Genomic DNA, 26,624 nt, shown 5'->3' with positions numbered 1-26,624 from the left:
ACTTACAAATAGGGCAAGGGCCCATAGAGTCTCGGTCAGGGTAGGGGTAGCGGGACAGTCTTCTGGTTCAGTGTCAATATCGGTGCGTATCCGGCGCACAGCTCTCAATCCTTGAGCCGGGGAATACGATGCGATCTTTGGGGTCCGGCCGGACCAGGAGAGTCGGGGAGCTGCGAGTCACTCAGCTGGGCTCAAGCAGGAGGTCGGAGGTCTTACGATCTTCAGGGGAGCCGCGAGTCACTCAGCAGGGCTCAGGTGTTCCAAAGTTGCAAGGGAGCCGCGAGTCACTCGGCAGGGCTCAGGTGGTTCCAGCAGAAGTCCTTCTCTGCCAGGCGAGCCGCGACCACGTCAGCAGGGCTCTCGTCGTTCCAGAGGCGAATCTGCCTGATAGTCCCGGAGCATCCCCAGTTATAGGACTGCTCCTCTTTGATCTCCGGAGTTCTGGTCTGCCGGGGTCTTGGCACCTGGGGGCCGCTTGTTGGGGTTTCCTGCCGCGCGGCCCTTTGATCCATTCATGTCAGGTTCGGGAGGAGTCCCAGACACACAGCAGGTGTGGAGCCAGCCCTCAGGGTGGCTGGAGGGCGATCGAAACCCATCTCTCAAGGGGAGGTCGGAGGTGTGAGAGAAACTGCTCCTCCCTCTCTCACTCAAGGTGAGCGTGCTGTCCTCCAGCCAGGGTGGCGCCTCTCGGCCTAGGCCGTGCTGGATCGGGTGGCCATCTTGCCGGAAAGTGGGCACACAGGGCCTACGGGCTGGGAAGATGGAGGCACGGACGGGGCAGTCCGGGGACGGGTGTATGTAACATGGAGGGAAGGGTTGGCTAGACCTGGGACTCAGGGGTCTGTTGTGGGGTACAGCTCGGAAGGGTGTGGCTAAGGGTCAGGGAGGACCACGCCACGAGGCCGGGTCTAACACAGAACCTGTGAGAAAATCAGGTGTGGGAAAAGTATTCCTTTGTAATCTGTTTCAGTATTTCAAGTATGTAAATCCCTTGCTCAAGAAGAAACAAGTTGCGCATCTCTAACTGCAACAGCAATGATATCTTTGGTATCTTTGACTGATTCGACATTCAGCCTCACCTGCTCTTCATTCCTACACACTGGTGCTTTGAAATCTGAGCCATGGTGGCCTCTAGGGTGGAGTTTAGAGCACAGTCACCTCATTGGCTGACGTTTGGGTGCTTTCCATGAGGTGAATATCCCACTAAAATGACCCAGTTTAACATAATTTAAGGATTGCTATTGTTAATTACTTATATTGTGAGACTCCGCGCACAATAATGTAAAATGATTCAGAAATGTTATTCTTTGAAAGATACCAAAACTGAAGAACTGTCCACAGGTCAGCAGCTTGTTTCGACTTCGGGACTCCTCTTTCTTACAAGGAGAGATTGTGAAAGAATCCCAAACAGCTTGATAATATCTTTGCCATCTCAGTCATGAGATTATTCCCACTTGTCATAAAGGTAGCATATCTGCTCAATTTGAGTAGGATCCCAGAAGGTGATTTTGGAACTTTAAGTTTGAAAATCATTAAAGAAAGTAAACATACCCATAGGAGTCACTGTTTTCTGTCTTTCTTTATGCAACCAATTGTAATCAAATTGATCATGACAAAGGAAAACCCATCTCAAAAAACATCATTTTAAAACTGCAAAATGGAGGTAAATTGTACTACTGAGTCTCCTACTAAACCTGGCAATTCCAAGAATTGGACGAGGTGGGCTCACTCACGTAATGTGACATGCTTTATCATAGGCCACTGCTTCCCACCCTGGTAAGATGGTAGAACCAGGTCAGACTCGACCTTGGGCTGGGCTATCCCGAGGGACTTTTGAGAGATTAATCTTTTTTTCTGGATAATTTGGCCCCAGTTATTTTGCAAGAAAGGCCTCAGGGGTATACCAGAATAGTATCCTTTTACTAGGGTGGAATCCTTGATGTAATTAATAAGTACCAGAAGGTATTGACAGGGTATGCAGATTGATGGTATGATTCTTGCACACGTTTGGATTAAACCAACATGTTTCTGCCCTTTTAAAAGCCTAAATTTCTCGGGCATTCATCACGGTAATTGTCTGGGGCCCTGGCCTTGATTTAAAGTGAGGGTAAGAAATCTGTTAATACAAACAGAGGGGAGGTAAAACCTGGATATTATACCTTTTGGAGGAAAAGACAAAAATGAGATTTTGCAGCAGCATTAGGTATATGGTGTGAACATCTGAATTTCTTTACCACACCACCAGCTTCAAAGCTCATCAATCATTTTTTTTTTTTTTTTTTTGCATCATCAAATAATTTTTTATTTATTTCTTTTTTTACAATACAAGGGTGAGGCTGTAAAGACGACAGAAAAGGCATCCAGAATATACATCATGTACAGAATATGACAGTGTGATCACATGAAGTCAACAATCGGCTTAGCAATTAGGTGAGCACCATACCGGGCAATCAGGGTGAGCACAGGTAGTTGGTATAGACTAGAGGGGGAGTCAGGACTCAGTATGTAACAATGGAAGGTAAAGGAATGTGTCTGGGGTGCACCAAGATAGCTGCGGTCTATTATCTATGGCCCACGGCATCAAGTGGAGCATGCATGCCAATGTGTGTCGGCGTGTGTAGTCGGAGGCCCTCCTGTGCAAGGCCATCTGAAGGGGGTGTGTATGTTATGTCTGGGCTTCGCCGTCATCTAGAAGATCAGTCCCTGTTTGGGCCAGTAGGTAGGTTGTTAGTGGTCCCCATATGTCCCGTGGTCTGGTAGTAATCGGAAGCAGCTCAGCAAAGGTTGTGTGTTGTTCTTTGCTGTATGTCATGTCCATGAGCCACTCCTTAAACTTGGGGGCCCTGCCACGACCCCATCGGCATTCCACTTGTCGCTTCGCAAGTAGCAATGCGATGTCTACGAATTTCCTATATGTCGTGGGAATGTGTGGTGTGTGTCCTAGGAGCGTTAGTAATGGATCAATACTTATGGGTATCCTGGTCATTGACTCGAGAGCCGTCTGCACCTGCTGCCAGTAAGCATGGATCGAAGGACACTCCCAGGCGAGATGTAAAAAGCCAGCATGGTCCGCTCGACAACGTTCGCATTTGTCTTTATCAGTCAACTGAAACCTACATTTTTTCACTGGGGTATAATACAAGCGATGCAGGAATTTATAATGGATTATCTTAAGTCTGCTACTGGCCAATATACGGGCTGTAAGGGAACAGCAGTATGACCACTGCTCATCAGTGAGCTCAGTGGTGAGGTCAGCGGACCAGCGCGAGCGAGCTGAGGTCTCTGTCCCTGGAGCACATGACCTGATATGACAATACATGCCCGACACTAAGTGTGAGCCATCTGGGGAACAGAGCATATGGTGCAATGGAGACATAGTCTTGGGTTCATCCGGGAAGTCAGGCAGGATTTCCCTCATTCCCTGGCGCAGCCGCAAGTAGTAGAACACCTCGAGTGGGGTGCGGCTGTGCGCAGCAAAAAAGAGGTCCGCAGTTTTAAATCGTTTAGCTGTAAATAGATCGCCCCAACAAGTGATATGTAGCTTCCTGCAGAGTGAGCGGAAGCCCTGTTCACATAGGAGTGCAAGTTTAGGGTGATATGTCAGGGGCATCCGAGGGGAATATAGCAAGGCACAGTCCAGTTTTTTAGCCACCCAGCGCCAGGCTTTGTTTGTACACGTGACGGATGTATACGGCGTGGTGATAATTGAGGGTGGGCAATGGAGAAGCCCATTGAGGGGAAGAGGATTTGCAATCCAGTCCTCCACTGCCAATTGTGGCATAAAAGGAGTGGGGATCATCCAGTGGTAAGCATAATGTGCTTGAGCACATAGGTAGTAGACATCAAAGTCAGGGATATCAAACCCCCCTTTGTCATACGGTTGAATCAGCACAGACCACTCGGGTTTTTACCCCCCTTCCCCCCCCCGAACAACCGACCGAGTTCCGACTTCAATGTTTTGAAGAAAAACGCTCCCGGGTAGTACGGGATGTTTAGGAAGAGGTAGAGGAATCGGGGGAGCACCACCATTTTAATGAGTGACGCCTGCCCATGGAGAGGGGGAGGGATATCCAGCGATCCACCTGAGTAACCAACTTTGTAATTGCCACACCATAGTTGGAGCGTAATGTCTCGTCTTTGTCACGCGAGATCTGGATACCCAAGTACCGAAGTTCCGATCGGCACCATTCCAGGGGGTAGTCAAGGGGTAAGTCTACCACGGCCTCCGTAAGCGGGAAAACTGTGATTTAGCCCAATTGATATGTATCCCGGACATCCCGCCGAAGGTGACGAACTCTCTAAGTAAGGGGTTCAGGTTACATGCAGGGTCTTTGACAACTAGTGTTATATCATCAGCGTATAATGATACATCAATTTGACGTTGTAAGCAGCGAAGCGCACTCTCCCGATGTAGCTGACGCAGGCTAGGGGTTCAACAGCTATTGCGAATAGGAGAGGGGATAATGGACACCCTTGACGGGTGCCTCTGGAAATATCGATAGAGGCAGACAGGTGGCCGTTGATCAGGACTTTTGCCGTCGGTCGCGTGTATAGCAGCTGAATCCAAGAGATGAAAAGTTTAGGAAAGCCCATTCGCGTCAGTACCGTGAAAAGGTACGCCCATTCGACCGAGTCGAAGGCTTTAGTAGCGTCGAGAGACTGCAGCAACTGGGATTTCAGGATGCACAGTGTGCAATAGGGAGAACAGGGTGCGTAAATTATGAGAGGTGGAGCGGCCCGGAACGAAGCCAGACTGATCCGGCAATACAATCCGGGTCATTAGGAGAGACAGTCTGGTGGCCAGCACTTTCGCCAATATTTTTACATCGCAATTGAGGAGCGAAAGTGGGCGATAAGAGCCGCAAATGGTGGGATCTTTACCAGGTTTTAACAGCGACGTTATCACGACTTCGCGCATTGATTGAGGGAGGAGTCCGTCATTCAGTGATTCCTCAAATACTTCGCGGAGGACCGGGGCCATAATGTCAATATATGTTTTAAAAAACTCTGCAGGTAGCCCATCAAGGCCAGGCGCCTTCCCATTTTGAAGCGACATGATGGCATCTCGAATTTCGTCCAGCTCAAAGGGGGCAGCAAGGAATGCCCTGTCGCTATCACTAAGGCAGCAGAGGGCCACGTCACCCAGAAAGGTATCATACGATATATCCAAGGTGGCGGTAGAGGTGTATAAAGTGCGATAATGTGAAACGAAGGCAGTAAGGAGGTTATCGGTATCTCGGAGTGTGTGCCCCTGGTCAGTTAACAGTTCCAAGACTGTGTTGTTAGTGCGTGGTGGCCGCGTAAGCAGCGCTAGCGCCCTGCCCGGCCTGTCCCCTTCACAATATTTTCTCGCTCGCCAGTGCTTCCCTCTAAATTTGGCCTCTGTCAGCCTCCTCCTCATACTGTGTCAGTTTATCCCTAAATTCTGCATGGATGCCTGAAGCATCACCCTCTACCATCCTAGCCTCCAATCCCTTTAGTTCGCTCTCAAGTTTGCGGATCGTACGTTGGATATCTCGTAGGACCCCAAAGCTTTTCGATATGCAATAGCCTCGTACCGTCACTTTAAAGGCTTCCCAAATATTGTCAACTGAATCAACAGAGCCTTTATTGTTAGGGAAGAAGGCAGCGATCTCTTCTCCAAGCTCGTTGCGGAACACGGTGTCCAGAAGGGCTGCAGGCTGCAGTCGCCATTGTGGCCTAGGAGTGTCCCACCCAGGTACCTGCAGGTGCATCAGGATGGGGCTATGGTCCGAGTATGTCCTTGGAAGGTGTTCTATTTTAGTGACTCCTGTGCACATCTCTCTGGTGGTGAAGAAGTAATCTAGTCTTGCCCATGTGCCCGCCAGGGATGTAAAGTGTGTGCCCTCCTTTCGGTGGGGGTGCATATACCACCAGCCGTCCACTAGGTCACCCTCCATGAGTAGGTCACCCAGCACTTCCCTAGATCTAGGTTTGTAATATGACACCCCGTCTGCCCGGTCCAGGTGTGGGTCCAATGCCAAATTAAAATCTCCCCCCCCCCCCCCCCAATGGACATGTCTGGATCCTACATCCAGGATCTTTCCCCAGAGTGCAGTGAAGAATAAGGGTGTGTCTGTATTAGGGGCATAACAGTTGACCAATGTGACAGTATCGCGACCCAGGCGACCCCACAGCAAGGCGTATCGACCCTCCGCATCAGTCAGTTCGCCACATAAGTGAAAGGGTATCGCGCGCTTTATTAGGATAGCGACTCCTCTCGCATACGTAGAATAGGAGGAGAAGGCACGAGCGACAGCCCATTTGCATGCGAAGGTGGGCCGTGTCTGTGGTGACAAGTGCGTTTCCTGTAGCATAGCTATCTGAACATTATGAAGCTCTAAGTATGCAATCACATTGCGACATTTTTTGGCATTGTTTAGACCCCGTACATTCCATGACATACAATTCAAGCGTGCATCAGCTCCTGAACCCGCCATGTCTTAAGGTCGGTATGGTAGTGTTACAGTTCGTGATCGATACTAGTCCAGTATTAGCGCATGAAAGGTGCAAATTTACGTGTCGCCTACACAGCCTCCCCAACCTCCCGCAGAACAAAACACCCCCCAACAAATGCCCCAGCCCCCCACCCACTACTGCATCCCAATCATGCCAGCAGCCGTCCATATCCACATCCCCCCACCCCCCACCCTCCCTTAACGTATGCAACATGCATCCACAAGGGGGGTATACCCGTAGGGGAAACAACATCAAGGGCGCACAGCCACGCCTCCTCCCAGTAGCCTACCATACTGTACCACCCTCGGTGTAGGCCAGGGTAGAGATGGTGGTCCTTGTCATACTTTACCATTGGAGAGGTCTAGTAGTCCCCAGTGGCTGAAAGGAGAAAAAGCAAACTGGTTCAAAAGCAATATAGAGAGTGTCATCTCAGTCGTCATTGTCTACTCGAGGCAGATCTTCGTCAAGGTCATCATTGTTTCTCCGATCTTCCTTTTGCGCTTTTCGGACCGCTTTCAAGTAGTCCTCAGCTTTCTGCGGATTGGTAAAAAATCTGTCGACCCTGGTGTGTCACACGCAGCTTCGCCGGGTAGAGCAGGGCATAGTCCAGCTGTGCTTCCCTCAGCTTATTTTTAACTGCCAGAAACTTGCACCAGGGGGTGAAGTCAGGGTAGATAGAGAAGGTGACGCCGTTGTAATGCAGGTTCTGTTTGGTCCGGGCCGCCCGTAGCGCGACATCCCGGTCGCGATAATTGAGTAGTCGGGCAATAATCGGTCTGTGTGGAGCTCCAGGTTTAGGAATCGGTGCTAACGATCTCTGTGCCCTCTCCACTATAAATTGTGGGGAGAAGGCATCCTCACCTATCGATGCTCGGAGGATTTTCTCCACATACAGTTCCATCCGTCCAGTGTCCGTGGACTCCGGAACACCCGTGACGCGGATGTTATTGCGTCTACTTCGAGCTTCCAAGTCCTCGTTCTTAGCTGCTATCACCCGCAATAAGTTATCCATGCGGGCGAGTTGGGACGTATGGGAAGCGGTAACGTCGTCGCCGTCAGATATCCGCTGCTCCGCTGTAGTGAGTCTCTCTTCGAGCTTTTATATGAGCAAAGCTGAGGCCCCTTTAAAGTTACACGCAGTAACAGCTAGCAGAGGCTGTAGTGACAACAATAAGGGCAGCAGAAATCATAAACAAAACAGGGGAGGAAAAGCTAATAGAAAGAAGGAGGGCTCAAGTGGACACCCTGCCCCTGCCCCTGCCCTTGAAGCCAGGTTGGTCTTTGGGAAAGCAACCCAGGACTCTGCTGAAGCGGGCCCTGAGCTGACTAATTTGAGTAGCAGTAATACTACTAAAACGCCCCCTAAAACCTCCTCCTATCTTTCCTTCGAGGCAAAACCTAAACATGCTAAAAAGTCTAAGCCGGCCAAAGTAGCTCTCGATTCAAGTTCTAAGATTACACCATCACTGCGATCCTATTTTAAGGCCATCCCTCAGGTCCTGAACTTGGCAGACAGCTATCCTCCTCCTGAGTCTCTCCTACCAGGCATACCTTTGACCGCGCTCTCAAGTCTTCAGATTATGGAGAAGGGGCAAAATGAAGTTCAACCTGGGGGGGCAGAAGGCATACCCCCAAACATTACTCCAATAGAGACAAACCCTGTTCTCTCACTCACGACACCACCAGCTGCATTAGGCATTATAAATAATACCAGCCCCAGCGGTTCTTTGGAGTCATGTGTAGCTACTACTACGTTGGAGGCAGCTACCGGCCCTGCGGGGGTTGTTGTCTGCAGTCCTTCGGGCGAATGCATACGCACCGAGGTTGAAACATGCTTGGAGTCTGTTGTCTCAGTCTCTCTAAGTGCCCCTTCCACCTCTGACATGCTACCCAAACTTCCTGCTTCTGTCGTCAGCATCCCTCCAGATTCCACAATTGCTTCATTACTACCCATGTTTACAAATTTGTCAGCAGACATTAAACGGGGGTTTGAAGAGTCGTCTAAAATTCATAGAGAGATCACATCATACTGTGAATCATTAGACAGTAAGATAGATGGTCTTTTTGCAAAAACTGGCGTGCTGGAAGAGACAGTGGCTGGGATGTCTCTTGAGTTGGCAAACGCCAAGGACGATATAGTCAAACTTAAAAGAGAGGATACTGCTCTAGCAGAAAGGATGGAGGTGCTGGAAAATAATGCGAGGCGATGTAACATTCGCATTCTAAATGTACCTGAAGGACGAGAAGGATCTGATATAAAGACCTTCATCATACAACTTATAAAAAAATCTCTAAATCTATCTTATCCTGAAGAGGAGCTGAAGACTGACATCCAGAGGGTACACAAGGACCCCTTCAGGCGAAATTTACAGAGGACTAAGCCCCGGAAGATATTGGTCAACTTTCATACATACACTCTGAAGGACCATATTCTCAATCTAGCTCTGAAGCAAAAGTCCCTATCAGGAGATGACTTCACATTCCAAATAAGATCTGACCTTTCAAGGGCCACCCTGGATAGACAGTGGGAGTTGGGCAGGAGGATGGAGGCCTTTAAGAAGTTGGGTGCGTCAGTACAGTTGAGCTTTCCCGCAGTGTTGAAGATCATGCTCAACAATAAAATGTACAATATTCGCTCAGTACAGGCTGCAGACAAGCTTCTGATGACCCTTAGTGCTCCTAGTGGGGCTAGTGGCAGATCAGATATGGGCTGAGAGAACAAATTGGGGTATGACTATTTTCATCTTGGCATAAGGGCAATGGGGATAGCAGTCTCCATGATTATAGTCTCCATGATCACAGCCCCACCTTAACCTTTAATTAGAGAAAAAAAAAGTGGGGTGATTCTTTCTTTCTTTTTCAAAATGTTAAGCACAAAATAATTTATTAAAAAAAAAAGGGGGAAGGAATCCAAGCGGAAAAAAAGGAAGGGAAAGAGAAGAAGGGAAAAAAAGATAAAAAGGAGGGAGAAGGAAAGACAGGAAGAAAAAAATAAAAATAAAAAAATAACTCTCAAGCCGAGTTATAATACAACACATATAATATAATATAACAATAGCACTGGCACTTATAGATGTGATGGGTTTATAAAAGAAGAGAAGGTACAAAGGAAACAAATAAATAAATAAATAAATACAAATAAAACATAACATATAATTTCCACATCTCTTTAAGAAATTTGTGGAGTTTTTTCCCTGCTAAAATTTGAAGCAATAACAGACCAAACTTTATTGGTAGTACTATAGTCCCTAACACTATAACGATATGCTTCGTGGGGCTCAGAATGGGTCAGGGGTACCACAAACCGGACGAGTTCCAGTTAGACATACAAGGGTTCCTTAAGGGAGGGAGGTGGGACTCCACTGGGGTGAGGGTAAGGGTAATAAAATATATATTGTTCCTCATCTCCGAATTGGTTGTTGACAATTCAACCATTAATACTAGAAAATGGACAGATTTTATATCTCAGAGAAAGAGTAGGGGTTGTTTGTGTGCATCGTCTACCTTCGTGAAAGATATCACTTATGAGTACCATTAAGATTCTCTCCTGGAATATTAATGGCCTGCGCACCAAACCCAGATCGAATAGGATCTTACAATATTTACGGGATTTTGATGCGCAGGTCATTATACTTCAGGCGACACACTTGGTTGAGGCCGAGCTACTCGATATGGTAAATAAAAACCGTTGGATAGATCTGTCCGTTTCCACTTCTCAAACGGTTACAACTAGAGGGGTCACCATTCTCTTTAAGAAAACTATTACTACTAAACTTATAGCGCAAAAAGTAGACCCCGCAGACAGATGGGCGATAGCCACAGTGGTTATAGGAGGTTCTCGCTTTACGATAGCTGGTTATGGGCCAAACCGAGACGACCCCTCGGCCTTGGAGACATTATTTTCTGAACTTCTGCACTTTTCAGAACCTGTTATAATTGCAGGAGATTTTAATATCGTACTTGACCCTTTGGTAGACAAAATCCCCTCTAGTCGACAACTTACCTTATCTAAATCTAGAGTGTTTTTACTTAAGGCCATGCGTCAATATGGTATTATAGATATTTGGAGAGAAAGGTCAGGGCAGCGCACCGGTTTTTCTTTCCGAAATTTCAAATATCACCATCGATCCAGGATTGATTTATTTTTAACTAGCAGAGCTTTGCTTAACCAAGTAAAGAATGTCACATATTTACCATCACACTTGTCGGACCACTCTGCAGTTCTTCTAGAGTTTGAAGACCTGATACAACTTCTGACTAGGTCATGGTCTATTGATAGGTCCCTTTTACATCCCCTGATGATCTTGAGTATATTAGAGCAGAAGCACAAGAATTTTTTCTAGTCAACATCGGTTCTGCGTGCTCTAGCTCAGTTTGGGATGCCTTCAAGTGTTGTTTGCGAGGGGTTATCAAGAATAAAACTACTTTCCGTAGGAGGCAGTATATTCAAGAAGTGGCATCTATTGAGGCCAACTTGCTACATGTTCAAACTGAGTTAGAGATCTCCAGCAACGCCCCCAATACCATTATACAGGCCAATCAAGAGAAGTTGCTGGAACTCAAGGGCCAACTGGCTTCAGTACTCAATCAGCGCATCCTCCAACGGTGGGAAGCAAGTAAACTGGCCCATTTTGAATTTGTAGAAAGCGCAGGCAAACTACTAGCTTGGAAGGCTAGAACCGATCGGACGCGTAATAACATAGGGTCCATAACAACAAGTTCTGGTTTGGTTTCCTCGGATCTAGAAATAAGATCAGCCTTTAAAGATTTTTTCAATTCATCTACCAAGAGGCAAATACCATCTCTCTTGAAAGTATAAAGGAGTGGCTGAGTTGTATCTCCTTGCCTTCAATTTCATTAGAACAAAGTGCTTTTTTAGATCAGGCTGTTACGGAAGAAGAGGTGGTGACTGCCATACGTAATAGTAAAGGGGGTAAGGCGGCGGGGCCTGATGGTCTGCCTGCGGAGATATATAAACCTCTCATGGGCGTAATTGCCCCTTTCCTTGTTATTTTATTCAATGAGGTATTACAGGAGGGGGTCTTGCCGCCCATATCTTGGAATAACGCTTCTATCACTCTCATTCTGAAACCAGGCAAGGCACCCACCAATTGCGGATCTTACCGCCCCATCTCTATTCTTAACGCTGACTATAAGATCTTTACGTCCCTCTTAGCTAAGAGGCTGGGTCAGGTAGTTCCATCAGTCCTACATCCCAACCAAAAGGGCTTTGTGAAGGGTTGGCAGCTCTTCGAGCTGACGTACGACCTGATTGGAGCAATCGATATTGCAACTAGATCCTCTATGCCACTTGCAATTCTCACGCTTGACGCCACCAAGGCCTTCGACAGGGTCAATTGGCTGTACCTGTCGGGGGCCCTGGAAAAATTCGCCGTGGGCCAGGCTTTCCGCAGAGCGGTGGAACTCCTTTACCATAACCCATCAGCTTCGGTCTTGGTTGATGGCGGCCTGTCAGACCCATTTACTATTACCAGGGGCACTCGGCAGGGTTGCCCTCTATCCCTCCTGCTTTTCGACCTCTATATCGAGCCGTTTGCTCAAAAAATTCGGGAGGGCAATAACATCTTGCCTTTCAGATATGGAGATTGGGAGAAAAAAGTGTCCCTGTATGTAGACGACATTATGATCATGTCGTCCGATATTAGCACCGCATTTCCGGCAGCTATAAATCTAGCGTTGGAATTCGGTAGAATATCAGGGTACGAGGTCAATGCCTCCAAGACAGAGGTTATGGCATGGAACAGCGTAGTAACAGGGTTTTCTGAGCAATTAAGTGATAATATGAGGTATCTAGGCCTAAGAATTGTTAAAGACATTAACTCGATTGCCTCTATTAACTTCACTGTGGTTGCTAAAGAATGTAGGAAGCTTTTGGGAGCTTGCGGGCATCTCCCACTGACAGTCCTGGGTCGTGCGAATCTTGTAAAGATGTCTATTTTACCTAAGTTGACTTTCATTTTTAACAGTATACCACTATATTTTGACACAGCTTTAATAGCCAAGATGCAGAGTGATATCTCCTCATTTATCTGGAAGAATAAGAACGTATGAATAGCTTGGAAGAAGTTAAGGCGTCGCAGGGAGAAAGGAGGTTTGGCTGGCCCCGACCTTCAGATTTATGCATGGGCCTTTCAGATGACACATGCCCGAATGTTGCTAAAGATTCCATCAGATCAGGGCATAGGGATGATGTTCACAGCATTGTTACAGTGTGAAGGATTGGGGCAGTCTGGTTTTCTTTTTAAGTTTGGAGACCCCAAATTCTTCAAGAAGGTTAAGCTGAAGGTGCTACAGGGCCTAGCAAAGACTTGGTTTAATCTTAGAGTTGCTACTAAACTAGGTTACCACTCGAACAGATCCCTTATATGGGATCTCCCTGCCCCCCCGGGTTGGGCAAACGATACACTTGCAAGTCCATTAATAGTGGCAGGAATCTCAACATGGGGTGACTTGTTTGTGGAAGGGGCAATGCTTTCCTGGGAACATCTAATGAGCAAGGTGGGCCCCAACCTCTCTAGACTTAAGTTTTTGCAAATATCAAGCTGGGCACAAGCACAGTCAGCTAGAGCTCCGCATCGTTTCAATCTGCCCCTGGGAGAAGGTAGCCAACTGGAGTCCTCTTTGTTGGATAAAACACCTGCACCCAAGGAGGTGTCTCTTTGGTACAACCTAATCTTAGAAGAGATTGATGGGGAATTTAATCTCCCAGTATCATTATGGAGGTCTTTATTGCCTTCCTTGAATGTAAACGATTTATGGCTAACCTCCTGTAAAGTACTCTGGGACATAGTTAAACCTGCCTGGCTCCGCAGGAACCATCTTTTTACCCTTCATAGGGCCTACTACTCTCCCCAGAGACTGTCTAAATTTTCAACAGTGGAACCAGTGGTATGTGCCCGGTGTGGTTTAGCGGCAGCTTCAGACGCACACATGTTTTGAAGTCACACTTGAAGTCATATTGGGATTTAATCAGCAACAAATTAACATCTTCAATTGGATCCACAGTGGCTATAGACCTTCGGCTGGTAATCTTTGGTGTAGTGGATAAAGTGCAAAGTTCTGCTAACAATCTCTTGTTTTACTCTATCTTGGTGGCCCGCAGAGAAATTTGCAAGCGGTGGAAAGAGGTTTCTCCTCCATCGTTGCACGACTGGTGTTCATCCATGTTACAAATTTCTAAAATTGACCTTGCCAGGGCCGGGAAACCTGAGAAAAGAGCTTTTTGGCATTTACTTGATTGGTCTCATTAGTTTGGAGCTGGGTTTTTTTTTTTGGGGGGGGTTTTTTCTCCCCAGGTCCGATGATTATGAAGCCATGATATACTCTCCCTGCTAAAACATCTACGCCCTCTTTCCTGGCAAACTGGTGTTAAAAGTAATGGTGGTAACAGGCTAATGGTAAAATCTGAACAACAGGTAACAAGGCTAAGAAGTGGCTGGGTGAATGACATAGCTGTAGGGTTCTGGTAGATCAGTACATCATTTATACCCTTACCAGTCTTCGACTGAGACAGCATGTCAATTCCTCAATATGCCATTCTTTACTGCCCATGGTTCCGACAGATTACAAACCATGGTGGAGATGAGGACTAAAAAAAAAAAGTAGATAGAGAAGGTGACGCCGTTGTAATGCAGGTTCTGTTTGGTCCGGGCCGCCCGTAGCGCGACATCCCGGTCGCGATAATTGAGTAGTCGGGCAATAATCGGTCTGGGTGGAGCTCCAGGTTTAGGAATCGGTGCTAACGATCTGTGTGCCCTCTCCACTATAAATTGTGGGGAGAAGGCATCCTCACCTATCGATGCTCGGAGGATTTTCTCCACATACAGTTCCATCCGTCCAGTGTCCGTGGACTCCGGAACACCCGTGACGCGGATATTATTGCGTCTACTTCGAGCTTCCAAGTCCTCGTTCTTAGCTGCTATCACCCGCAATAAGTTATCCATGCAGGCGAGTTGGGACGTATGGGAAGCGGTAACGTCGTCGCCGTCGGATATCCGCTGCTCCGCTGTAGTGAGTCTCTCTTCGTGCTGGTCCACCTTATGTACCAAGGCGTCCATCCTAGAAGACATCCTGTCCACTTTGTCCACCACAGTGGCGAATCCCTGTCGCATTTCTAAGAGCAGTCGGTGCATATCCAGGTCTTTAGAAGGGGAGGGCGCAGCTGCAGGATCCGCACCACTAGGCCCCTGCTCCGCAGCCCCTGTTTTAGGCCCTTTCTTTGCGCCATCAAAGTTGATTTTCATCTGACGGTTCTCGGGACGCACCATCGTGCTCTCGCGTCTCCTACGTCGCTCCGTCTTGGGAACCTCGGCGGTAGTGGGTATCTTCCTGTCAGGTAGGACTGTGTGGGGCAGTTCAGCCAATTGTGGAGCAATGGGCAGCGGCGGAGCCACACTCCGAGGGTCAGTACTCCACAAGGTGACACCCAACCTGGGACTTCCTTGGTAAAGGCGTGTGGCAAAGCGCCTGTCAGAGGGGGACAGCCAGGAGCGCACTGCAAGCAGGAGTGGTCAGAGCCGCGCGCCGGTCGTCCACAGCATTGGTGTAGCACGCAGCTCGAGGGTTCCGGGTCGCCACGGGCCCAGAGCAGCACACACAGCGGATCTCAGGCTGCGTCCGGGGGCTCACGGCCACATCACCTCTAAGGTCCACAACACTGATAGGAGTCCAAGTTGATATGTAGGGCACCAGGGCACAAAGCAGCGGGTCGCTCAACTCCACAAACAGCCCCGTGCGAGCGGGTACCAACAGCTATGCCGCAGCCCAAGGCCTTACCTCTGCAGCAGTTCCACAGGCGCCGTGTGCGCTACGTCCACCCTCAGTATCGAAAAATGCACGGGGACCGGAGGAGTCTCGCAGCGAGGGAAGCCTCGCAGGCCAGATGGAGAGCAGCGTGGTCCCCTCACACCTCGGCGTCCAGCAGCGCGATGTGGCAGGTCACAGCGTGACAGAGACCCCAGGAGCCTGCAATGGGGCGAGAAATCCAAAATGGCGCGTCCGGCGGCGGCTCCCGCGCGCCGCGGCGGCCCCGGGCGATTGTCCCCAGGCGCGGCGTCCCAGCCAGGCACAGGCTGAGGGGCAGCGCCGGTATTGCAGGTGGCCTCACAGTGGTCAGGCAAGGGGACCGAGCAGATGGTGCACGGCCAGGGGCGCCGCCGCACGCGTAGGTCCGCCCGCGCTCAAGGCCTGCCCCAGCAGGAAGAGCACCGGCCTCTCGTGGCGATTCGCGGCCGTCCGCCGCAGCACAGCAGCTCCAGGGGCCGTGTTGGTGGAGATTGTTCAGACGATTTCACGCCCCCGGTCGCTTCCAGAGGCTCCAGAGTTGGAACGAGTGTGGGGGACAATCCACGGTATCAGTGCAGCCACTTAGGGGAGCAACAGCCCTCCAGTAGGTAAGTATTAGGGAAGGATAATTGGTGCAAGGAACGGGAGCCACACAATCAGGCGGCCATTCCGTGTGTGCGCCCTCTAGCGCCCCAAAGCTCATCAATCATTGAGGCGATTAGTTGGGTTGCGTTCTCTTAAGATATGATGGTGAATCCAAACATTTGGACCAGTAGGGCTAGAGGCATCATGTTGTTATTGAATAATGTACGGCTAAAGGAAAATCCTTGTGGGTCTACATATTTAGAGGATAGGTTGAGGATATAAAGTGGTGGTAGAGAAATACTTGAGGTCAGTGTTAGGCGCCCCAAGGTCATAGCCGTTCTAAAATCATATTGAAAGCATTCGACCGGCCTAATAAAATCAGTGTGGTTAAGGCCCCTTGTAGGAAGCTGGCTCTTTATGTGATAATTCCATAACTCGATATACCATGTAAAGAGACCAATGGTTCCCTGGGGACTTGCTATGCAATGCCTAAGTGCCCTTATTAGGCAGTAGTGTGGTCGAGCAGCCTTAGGTCTAGCACAGAGGAGTGCAAGACATTTGCAGCATACACACAATGGTCAATAAATAACAAGATTCAAGTAGGAGATCCAGACCGATTTATGAAAGAAAACAAATAGCAAGTATCTTTATATATGTATAGACATCAGAGAAAAATCATTCAGGTAAGTACGCTTTTAAATATAAATTATTTTTACTTTAAAAAGTGGACATTGCAATTTCTGAGTTCTGCAATGTTATCCAATGGAAGGAAACAAAGATTCTGCAAAGAGGTATAGTACATCGACTTACAGGATCAATCTCCAGGAGTAAAGGTGAGTGGTGGGCATGGTCCAAGGCAGCTCCAGCAGTACACCACCAGCAGCTCGAGGGCAGCAGGTGCAGAGTGCAAAACAGCATTGGGCGAACAATTCTTTTCAATGGGGATCAGGCTCTGGCTAGGAAGCCGGTCGGGCTGCACCAGCAAGTGGGCTCAGTTCTTACGATGCTTAAGGACGAGGAGGGTTGTGGGCGATACCTTTGGTACTCTTCTCTAGGGCCAAAGGACGACGGGTGCAGATGTGTCCTTAGGCATCGGCCTTTCCTTACTGGAGCAGCCACGGTTGAGGGCTACTGCCTGCAGAGGGTGCAGGCGTCGTCTGGGAGCCCAGGTGGTGTGAAACCACAGTGGACTCGAACTCTGGAGAACCTTGAAACCTTGTAAGCACCAGTAGCCCACTTCAACTCGGTCTAGAGGCGACTGGTGCAGTGGTAGCTTCGGGTGTTGGGTTTTTTGTTTTGCAGGCCTCAGAATCTTTAATTATTTTTTTTTTAAACCTTTATTGTCACGTCAGGTAAATACAAGTACTGGCCTACAACCACTCCGGCCGGCCGCTAATCAAGACATACATACAGCAAGCAATGCAGAAAAAAAAACCAGCAGCCGGAAAGTCAGGGCAGAATAAGTGTCCAGGATATAACTTGCAATCAAACGTACTGTGCACGAGTCAGGATCTGAGAAGGTTCATCTTTCAATAAAGAAAACTAAGAATCGATGCCATACGGTCATACATGGTCCTACGATAGCAATACAAAGCAGGAAATCCGCAAATAATGCAAATACGTTGGAAGCATCGGGGGTAAGGCACACGAGTCAGGATAAATGCAAAAACAAACACGTTACGTAGCAAGCTGCACCCCACCCCTCAAGATGAAGCATACTGTAGGAGACATGAAAAACGACGACACCAAAAAGGGAAGGAAGACAAAGGGCCATAGAAACAAAAAGAGGACAAATTAATAAACCCCATCCCCCTACTCCCCACCCTGCACCCCTGCAGAGAGAAAGGGAAGAAAAAGAGAAACGCAGGGAAGGGCCCTCGATTTGGCCGCCCGTCCCCCCCACCCCCCCACCACCGCGCACAGTGAACATTCTAAAAGCTGAGTGTCACCCGAAACACAGTCAGCCAACAATAAAGTCCACTATGTCCTAGACGGTCTCACCCCTGGCCCTTCCTATCAGTAGTACCAACACACGCCCACTGATCAATCGGCACACAGAGCAGCATGGAGGGTCCAAGTGATCCGGGCAGACCGGGCAGTGTTGTCAATCTATGGGACTTCAGCCACCAAAACCCAGCCGAGCAGATATGGCGGAAATCCGTCCATGGCAGTATCGACTCCGAAAACACCCTCCAGTCCGGACACAGTCTCACCAACCAGGGAAAGAGAGTCACACCATCCGGGAAGCGCCGGTGCGCCGCCGGTGCGGCCCAAGCCATAGATCGCCGTCGTGTCACCACCCGCCGAGTAGATAAGTGCCCAGACGAGTCACTCACGTGTACAACAGATCCGGCAAAAGCTATATCATGGACCGGGTCGTCCAGAGTCTCCACGAACATAGGCGTAGCCGGAGCACTCTGCACTGACTGACGCAGAGGCGGACACACCGGCGCCTCCTTGAGATCGAACAATGCCCACGTGGAACGGTGGGACAACAATGGCGGCCATCCTTCCTCCCAGATCCCGGGCGTCCCGGAGCAGGGACGCATGCAGGGTTGTTAACGCAGCCAGGATATCTCTGAACGTGGGCTCTATCTCGTGTTTCCGGACACCAGGACTCTCTCGCACAGCAGCTTCGCAGCCTGGACGCGGTCTGCGTAAGAGGGCGCCGTCCGCCATCTTAGCTGATCCGGCCTCGTCCATCTCCATCTGACCTCGGGACCGGGCCCCAAGCCAGGGCGCAACAGGAGTCACCACGGGGACCCGGAAAATCAAGGCAGGCTTCCCAAGGAAGGGCCACCGAAAGGCTAAACAAAATCGCCGCCGCTCCCTGGGAGTCGCCCACCAAGTCCTGGAGAGGTCATGAGTCGTGTCCGGACACAACACCGGAAAGGGGGCCAAATCTCGTGCACTCCCCTCGACCCTGCTTTACCGCACATCCCACAAGGCACTCCACCAGATGGACTGGGTCGGCACTGTCGCCATCGGCCCTTCAGATGTCCGGTGTCCTCCGGCCGACCCCTCACCCTCACCAGAGGCCGCTGTTGTTGCAGTCTCGGCCGGCCACTCTCCACACTCGACACCCCGGTCTCAGCTCCGGGAAGGCCGCAAAACAGTCGGGGACATTTCAACGGGTCCGCCGCACGGAAAAGCCTCAGGAGCTAACGGTCAGTGAAAGTTGTCCTTTGCCTACTTAAATATGCCGTTACGTCTCAGGATAATGGCCAGGATGTATGCGCAGGGTGAGAAGGCTCACGGAGCCGAGCGACTATGCAGCCATCTCGGTCGCCAGCTTGGCTCCTCCCCCTCAGAATCTTTAATTTTGGAGCTTCTTCTGAACAGGGTGCTCTGAGTGCATCTTTGATCCTGGGGCAACTCTTGTTCTAACCCCAGAAACTCAACTCTCAATAATAATCCACATTTGTATAGCGCACAATCACCCGTTAGGGTCTCTAGGCGCTGGGGGCCGTCGGGAAGATTAAGCAAGCTATGGCCCAGAGTCACATGGTGCTGGGCTAACCTGCCGCCGGAGCCGGGGATCGAACCCTGATCCCCAGATTCCAGCGTCAGTCGCCCTGGCCGCGGCGCCATACCTCTTTCCTCAAGACCGATTGCTTCCCTGCAAACCGATAATCAAATTTTTCTACATAGGATTGCATTGACTGTTTTTTCTCTGAAAAAGTTCCAAGTGTTGAGTTGTGTTTGTATGGAAACCTAAGCAGCTGTGTTTTAATGCAAAAGGGTTTTACTTATCTTTGTCTAGGAAATGTCCCACTGTGATATCTAGGCATACCACACTAGGTAGAAAAAGTAATCTAAAAAATAATCGCAAAGTAATTACGAATAGCTATTGCCTTTAAATGTTTTAACCTGTAACAAAGCCGATTTCATCCAGCTTGCTTATTTTGATTAACCTGTTTAGAAAAGTAAAATTTTACTTATCTGTACCAAGTCCTGCTTGGTTCTAAAAATATAAATACAACTAAAGAAAACAATTGGTTCGAGTTCGGTCTTTCAGTGTGCGACATCCTTTCATGCCTGAGTATGTACAATAATGATTAACACTACCCTCTGATAAAGCCTTACTGCTCGCCCACACTACCACAAATGGAGAGTAAGGGGTTATCTACTTTTACCTCTCTAAGCCTTTGGGGATCCACTGGACTCTGTGCACACTATACTTTGGTATAGTATATACAGAGCCAGCTTCCTACACTTCCCTGCTTACTTGCACTGGCAGTAATAGGACTGACCAGCACTGGGGCTTATCTGCTCATGCAGGTATGCCCCCACATGCAATACCAAGCACCCTGCTAGAGGGCTGTCAGGCATTCTGTAAGGGTGACCGGTAGTAGATGTAATGACTGGTGACATGGTACACAGGGATGTGTCCATTTCGTGTTTTCACAAGGCCTGACTTATGGGTTACCATGTTTAACTCACTCCTCCTTGTCTCCAAAACCACCTTCACAAAACACAACCGGAAATTAACTATCTCCCCCCTTAACCAACAGTCTCTGTTCGGAGACATCACCATCACCATTTTCCTGAATGGCACCATTCTAATTCAGGCGAAAGACGAAAATCTAGAGTTCTTCGACTCCCTCTTCCCCAATCTAAAGACGGCTACTGCTCACTACCCTCACCAGTCACGCACCTCCCTCCCCCCCCCCGTGGCTCCCTTCAAACCCCTAAGCCGCAGAGCAGGCTTCCATCACCTCAACGATCCCATCCCCCCTTGCTTAATCACGTCACCAGTCATTCGCCTCCCCCAGCCCCCAATACCTTACACCCCCCGGCCTCCTCCCTGTCCACCCAACCTCCCAGAACTCTGCCCCCCCTCCTACCCATCCGACTCCCAACCCTCCACTCCACCAAGCACAAAACACCCAAGGTCCCCAATCTCCTGCCCGTAGCGATCCCAGACCATCTAGCAACTCCGAGTCACAGCCCCCTGCGCCAACCCCCAATCCACTAGCTCACACCATCCCACTCAATAAAGATAACCACCTCCTCCAAAGGGGCCGCAACCCTCCTCCCTCTCGATTCCTCGCCCACCCGAACTCGAAACCCGAACCTGATCCTCCCACCCCTGTTATCCCCTGAACAACAACTCGCCACAAAGCCCCTCCCCCTCTCTAGCCCTCTCCCATCCGAACTCCAATCCCGAATCAGACCCTCCCTCCCCTAATATCCCCCCTAACAGCAACTCGCCTCAATGCCCCTCTCCCTCTCTAGTCCTCTCTAAACTGGAACCGGACCCTCCAACTTCTACTCTCCCCACTATTAAGGTCTTGCCCCATTGCCCCTCTCACTCAAGGCCCAGTTCCACCCACCCTCCCTCCCCACCCTCATGACGACACAACGCCTGGACTTTCTAGAAGCCCAGATCACCACGCTGATCCTCTGACTGAAGGAAACCCTTTCCTCCCTAGAGAAACTCCAGTTACCCCCCCCACGGTGCACCTCCCCACCTCCAGCAGCCTCCCATCAGGAATGACTCCCTCCCCCCTATCGGGTCCCTGTCTCCCCTAGGCTCCCGGCTTCCTCTCACTAAACCACGGACTGAGTCACGAGTTGACAGTCCCAGAAGAACTTCTCCCTCCCTCCCTCTCCCCCCAGGAAGTGAGCTCCCTCGACGCATCCTACAAACCCCCTCCTAACCAGCCAGCCCAAGCACTACCCCCGCACCCCTCACCCCTTTCCTCAATTTAAGTCATCACTGGAATGAGGAGAGACCCGCCCCACCGAAAAGCCACCAGACCCCAGCCCATCTCTCCTCCTTACCCAGAGCGAATTCTGTCAACCCGAACTCGAATGCAGGCTCCCCCATTAACTGCATGCTTATCAACTGCAGATCCGCCGTCAAACATGCAACGGAATTAGCCGAAACCATCCTCTCCCATGACCTAGATGTAGCCTTCATCACTGAAACTTGGCTGAACACCTTATCGCCTCCGATCTTGGACACGCTGGTGCCGTCCCGGCTTCTCACTTATCCACAAAGACAGGCCCATAAGCAAAGGAGGTGGAATAGCAATTATCCACTAAAGTGACCTCTCCATCACTGAATACCCCTCCTTCCTTTATAACTCCTTTGAATGCCTTTTGGTCCACCTCAATTGGTAAATGCTTTCTCCTTTACCACCCTCCAGGCAACGCTATTGAATTTGGCGATCAGCTGACGGATCTGATCACTCAAACCGCTCTCAACAGCGACTTCAGAATAATTCTGGGCGACCTCAACCTAAGATGGAATGAAACCAAAAACCCGCTCATCCAATCTCACCTCCCTTCTACAAGACCACGATATGATCCAACACTGTTCAGAGGAAACCCACCATAGAGGAGCGATCCTAGACGCAATCATTGCGGACAAAAAGACAATTTCAATTAACCACATCATCCCGGTGGACTGGTCCGACCATCACGCCATCCTCTTTCATATCAACCATTCGGCTCTATCTCTCCCACCCACTCAAACCTCCCCCAAGTGGGTCAGAAACATATCGAGAGTCCCCCCTGACAAGCTAGAAGATGCTCTTAGCTCACTCCTCCCAAACTCGACGGAGCTCCTCTCAACCACGGAACTCACCTCGCTCTATCATTCCAACCTGGAGCGTGTCCTGGATCAGCTGGCACCTAGAAAACTAAAAAAAAACAGAAGCATCCCCTCCAGGTCCTGGTTCTCCACTGACATCAACGAAGAGCGAAGACTCCTAAGATCCATGGAAAGAACTTGGAGGAACAACCCCACTGCCCTCAACCGGGACCAACTCAAGGCAGCTCGCAAAACCTACTTTAATCATATCAAGAGCAAAAAGTCATCCTTCTTCTGCTCTGCTCTAGACAATGCTAAAAACCGCCCCAAAGAACTCTTCAATATCATCAGGAACCAAACCTCCATCCCAATGATACAGCTTGGCAGCGTCCAAATCCCAATGTGATGATTTTGCTAGCTTCTTCAATGAAAAAATGTCCTCAATTGACCGATCTTTCAGCGACATGCCCACCGCCCTCACAGAGTCGCTCCCCACTGCTACTACCCACTTAAGGCCAGCAACCGCAGCCACTCGCTGGTCTTTCTTACGACCTATCCAAATTGAAGCGATAAGCGATCTCATAGCCACCGCTAATCACTCGTCACACTCCCTGGATCAGCTTCCCCCAAGACTGACCAAAGACCTGAAGATCACTTTAGCCCCTATCTGGGCCAAGATCATCAACAGCTCTGAGCGAGGGCTCCATTCCTGACTGCCTTAAACTAGGTCAAGTCACGCCACTCCTAAAAAAAAAAAAAAAACGGCCTTGACCCCGAGGTCATGAACAACTTCAGACCAGTTTCAAACCTTCCGCTCTTATCGAAAATGCTAGAAAAATGTGTGCTGTCTCAGCTAACCCATCACCTAGAGAACACAAATCTTTTCGACCCACACCAATCAGGGTTCAGAAAAGGCTGCAGCACAGAAACCGCAATCCTTAATGTGCTGGATGATCTACACATGTCGCTCGACTCCAACCAATGTAGCCTTCTCATCCTCTTAGACCTCTCGGTGGCGTATGACACAGTGGATCATACCCTGCTACTCAATGTCCTCCAGAAGACAGCGGGTTTGGAGAAGACAGTTCTCAAATGGTTCGCCTCCTTTCTCAACAACCGCACACAAATAATCAAAATTAAAAGCTTCGATTCGGACCCCCTCCCCATTACTAGAGGAGTCCCACAGGGGTCAGTACGCTCACCACAACTTTTCAACATCTACATGGAGCCCCTCACTACAATTCTAAGGAACTCCAACATCCCCTTCCACCTCTACGCGGACGACACACAACTCTACCTGGAAACCACTTCGATCGCAGACATCCACAGACTGAACGGCACACTCACAGAGGTCCAACATTGGCTCTCATCCAACCACCTCAAACTTAATGAAGAAAAGACATAAGTGCGCCTCATTCAAATAAAGATGAAAACCCCCAAATACTTGATTGGCTCAAAGCCTTAAACGCCCTTAATGTTCCTCTTGTACCTACAACCTCCGTCAAATCACTGGGGATCACTCTTGACCCCAAACTGGACATGAAAGAACACATCTCTAAAACTGCCAAAAGAGCTTTCCTTAACCTGAAACTTCTCTACAAACTGAAACCCTTCCTCCCCACGAAAGACCTGAAACAGGCCACTCAGGCACTGTTACTCTCCAGAATTGACTATGGCATTGCTACTCTGACTGGAACAGCCAAATCACACCTGGGACCTCTGACCACTACCCTCAACGCCGCAGCAAGACTGGTCACGGGAACAAAGAAATATGAACACATCACATCGGCTCTTAAGGATCTGAGGTGGCTCCCTATTGACCAACGACCCAGATTCCGCACAGCTTGCCTCACACACAAAGCCCTACATACAGGCAAACCAGAATATCTGGCCACAAACTCAAAAGAGCCGGTCAGTCTAGGAACCTCAGAAGCTCCAACACGCTCCTACTCATTCCACTGAAATCACAGAAACATAAAACATCTAGTAAGTCCTTTGCGGGTAATGCTCCCAAGATATGGAACTTCACCCCCCCACATCAGAATGAGCGCCTCCTTCCCGAAATTCAAGATGCTACTCAAAGCCCTCTTTCTTGGGCGTGCTGGATCTTAACAAGAACACCTCGTTTGACTTTGATAGATCTCTATCTCTATGCTCCCAGAGAGAGCCGGATGACTCACCCTTGATCTCCGCCATGTTGTGCGATCATGTTGCTATTGTACAGACTTTTACTTCTCCCTGTGCTCCCTGCCCTGTTTCCTTGTTTTTTTTATGCTTATTTGTATTTGCTGTTAAGCGCTCTGATACCCTCGGGTCCAGCTTGCGCTATACAAAACTTAAATAAATAACTCTGGTCACCTGATCAGTCATAAAACCTGCTTTGAGGAATGAGGAAGTTTGGCCCAGAAATTCCGTTAGGCACTGAAGGATGATTTACCTTGAAGGCTACTTCCAAAGGTACTCCATCTTGTGAGACTGGTTCAAAGCCATTCAGACACTCAACACAAAAAAATTCCTCTACCCCAAAGGGAGTTTGAGGTAAACGTTCATACTACACCTACTTCCCATGTTTAAAATTAATCTAAAAGATTAAGATGTACTTCTGGGCACACATCTGTATTACAAAGACTGGTATTAATCTGACAACCAGAAGTATCAGCAGAGTCTATCATGCAGCAAATAATAGTATTAAATATTATTTTGCCTTCTGCAACAATGTCTTTATATATTTTACTGTATTTTTCAGGAAGGATTAGGAGAAGATCTTACATTTCATCCTATTATAGTCCCTGTGAGATTGCAGCGTGTCATGAAATGGCCATGCCAACACCCACCCTCTATCCAATTGCATCCAGATGTTTACATTCTTTGTGTTGCAAGGCTTTATGTGGTCACTTAATTTGGGAATCTTTTTGGAAGTTGATTGTACAGCTTGCCATCTGCATAGTACAGGGCCTAACAGCCAACCGATCTTATCTTCCGAGTAAGAGGTTAGCATAAATGTTGAACAGGATAGGGAGCAGAGTAGTTATCATTCCCTTCTCAAATGCTGCTCACCCAACTGAAAGTTATCTTCACAGCTTGATGCTAAGGGATGTTTTATTTGTTTAGAAAATGTCAAAAGTTTTCCAAAACATTAATAATATTCTGAACACAATGGGCTAACTGACCCTTGTTAGGTAAAGCAAAGGCACTTCCGACCAGAGAAAAAGCAGCCATCCCTCCTCTTGTGAAAAATGTTTGATCCCAGACTTTTGCAGGACTGCTACCTGGAGATATGTGCATTCATTTGTAAAGCATCTCTGTTTGGTTTCCGACCACAGAAAAGATGCCATAGTCGGTGAAGCCTTCTTGTCTAATGTATTTGCACAGCCTTTGTCAACTATATTTCGTTAGGTTTCTTGTCCCCATTACTCCAAAGTCGAGGTTACGTTTGGTGCTCTATTCTACAGTTCACAAGTATCTGGTAACCACTGGTTGAGAAGGAAAGATTACATTCCTGTAGCTTAGTTCTCCTCCCAAAACATTCAACCCATCCCCTCAGTCCATGTACAAGAATGTATGTTTAATTTAGTCTGTGGTTGAAAATGATCTATTCTGATTTGTAGCGCTGGGATTGTAGTTTTACAGTTTTAAACCAGTGAAAGTAGATATGTGAAAAGGACATTGAATTGGCCAATTATTAACTGAAAAGCAATTTCCCTATTGTAAGATGCCAATTTTATGATTTGAAAATAGGGTTTTCAACTTCCAAATTGGCACAAAGTTATGAGAAATAAAATGCCAGTGCATGATTTTTGTTATATTTTAGATTCTTCCTAAATGTATTTTCATTTATTAGGTTAATAGCCCTCGAATGGACATGACATTAGCTGAGCTGCAGGAAATGGCTGCCCGCCAGCAACAGCAAATTGAGGCTCAGCAACAGATGCTGTCCACCAAGGTAAATTGGAGTACGACTAATTAGACCCTATGAGGCTTCCTTACAAGATTTTATATGACCACTATATGAGGGAGTTAAATATCAGTTTTATAGTGACTTTTTGCCAACCCTTTCTAAGGATAGCATTTTTTCTGCTTTTTGCAAAGAGGTAAAATAATTATACAAAGTAAAACTATTAAATACGTTTTATTAGTGTTTAACATAATATTGCAAAAATACCATTACTTGTTTGGTTGAATTTCTGTGTTGTGAGAACTGCAATTACTTTGT

The 26,624-nt window shown here is 48.6% G+C and overlaps 1 protein-coding gene across 3 annotated transcripts in view; it reads left to right on the top strand.

Moving 5' to 3' along the window:
- The window catches only part of TP53BP2 (tumor protein p53 binding protein 2), a 273,982-nt gene that overhangs the window by 136,964 nt on the left and 110,394 nt on the right, over positions 1 to 26,624 (top strand). For all 3 annotated transcript variants that reach the window (XM_078649843.1, XM_078649842.1, XM_078649844.1), the window contains exon 5: positions 26,253 to 26,354. In XM_078649843.1, the coding sequence (XP_078505969.1) occupies positions 26,253 to 26,354 (102 nt within the window). The remainder of the gene's footprint in view (positions 1 to 26,252; positions 26,355 to 26,624) is intronic.

Source organism: Lissotriton helveticus, chromosome 6 (genome assembly GCF_964261635.1).
Source record: "Lissotriton helveticus chromosome 6, aLisHel1.1, whole genome shotgun sequence".
In the NCBI taxonomy this organism is placed as follows: domain Eukaryota; kingdom Metazoa; phylum Chordata; class Amphibia; order Caudata; family Salamandridae; genus Lissotriton; species Lissotriton helveticus.
Note: the sequence above shows the minus strand (reverse complement) of the source record. Positions and strands in the feature narration are given on the sequence as shown.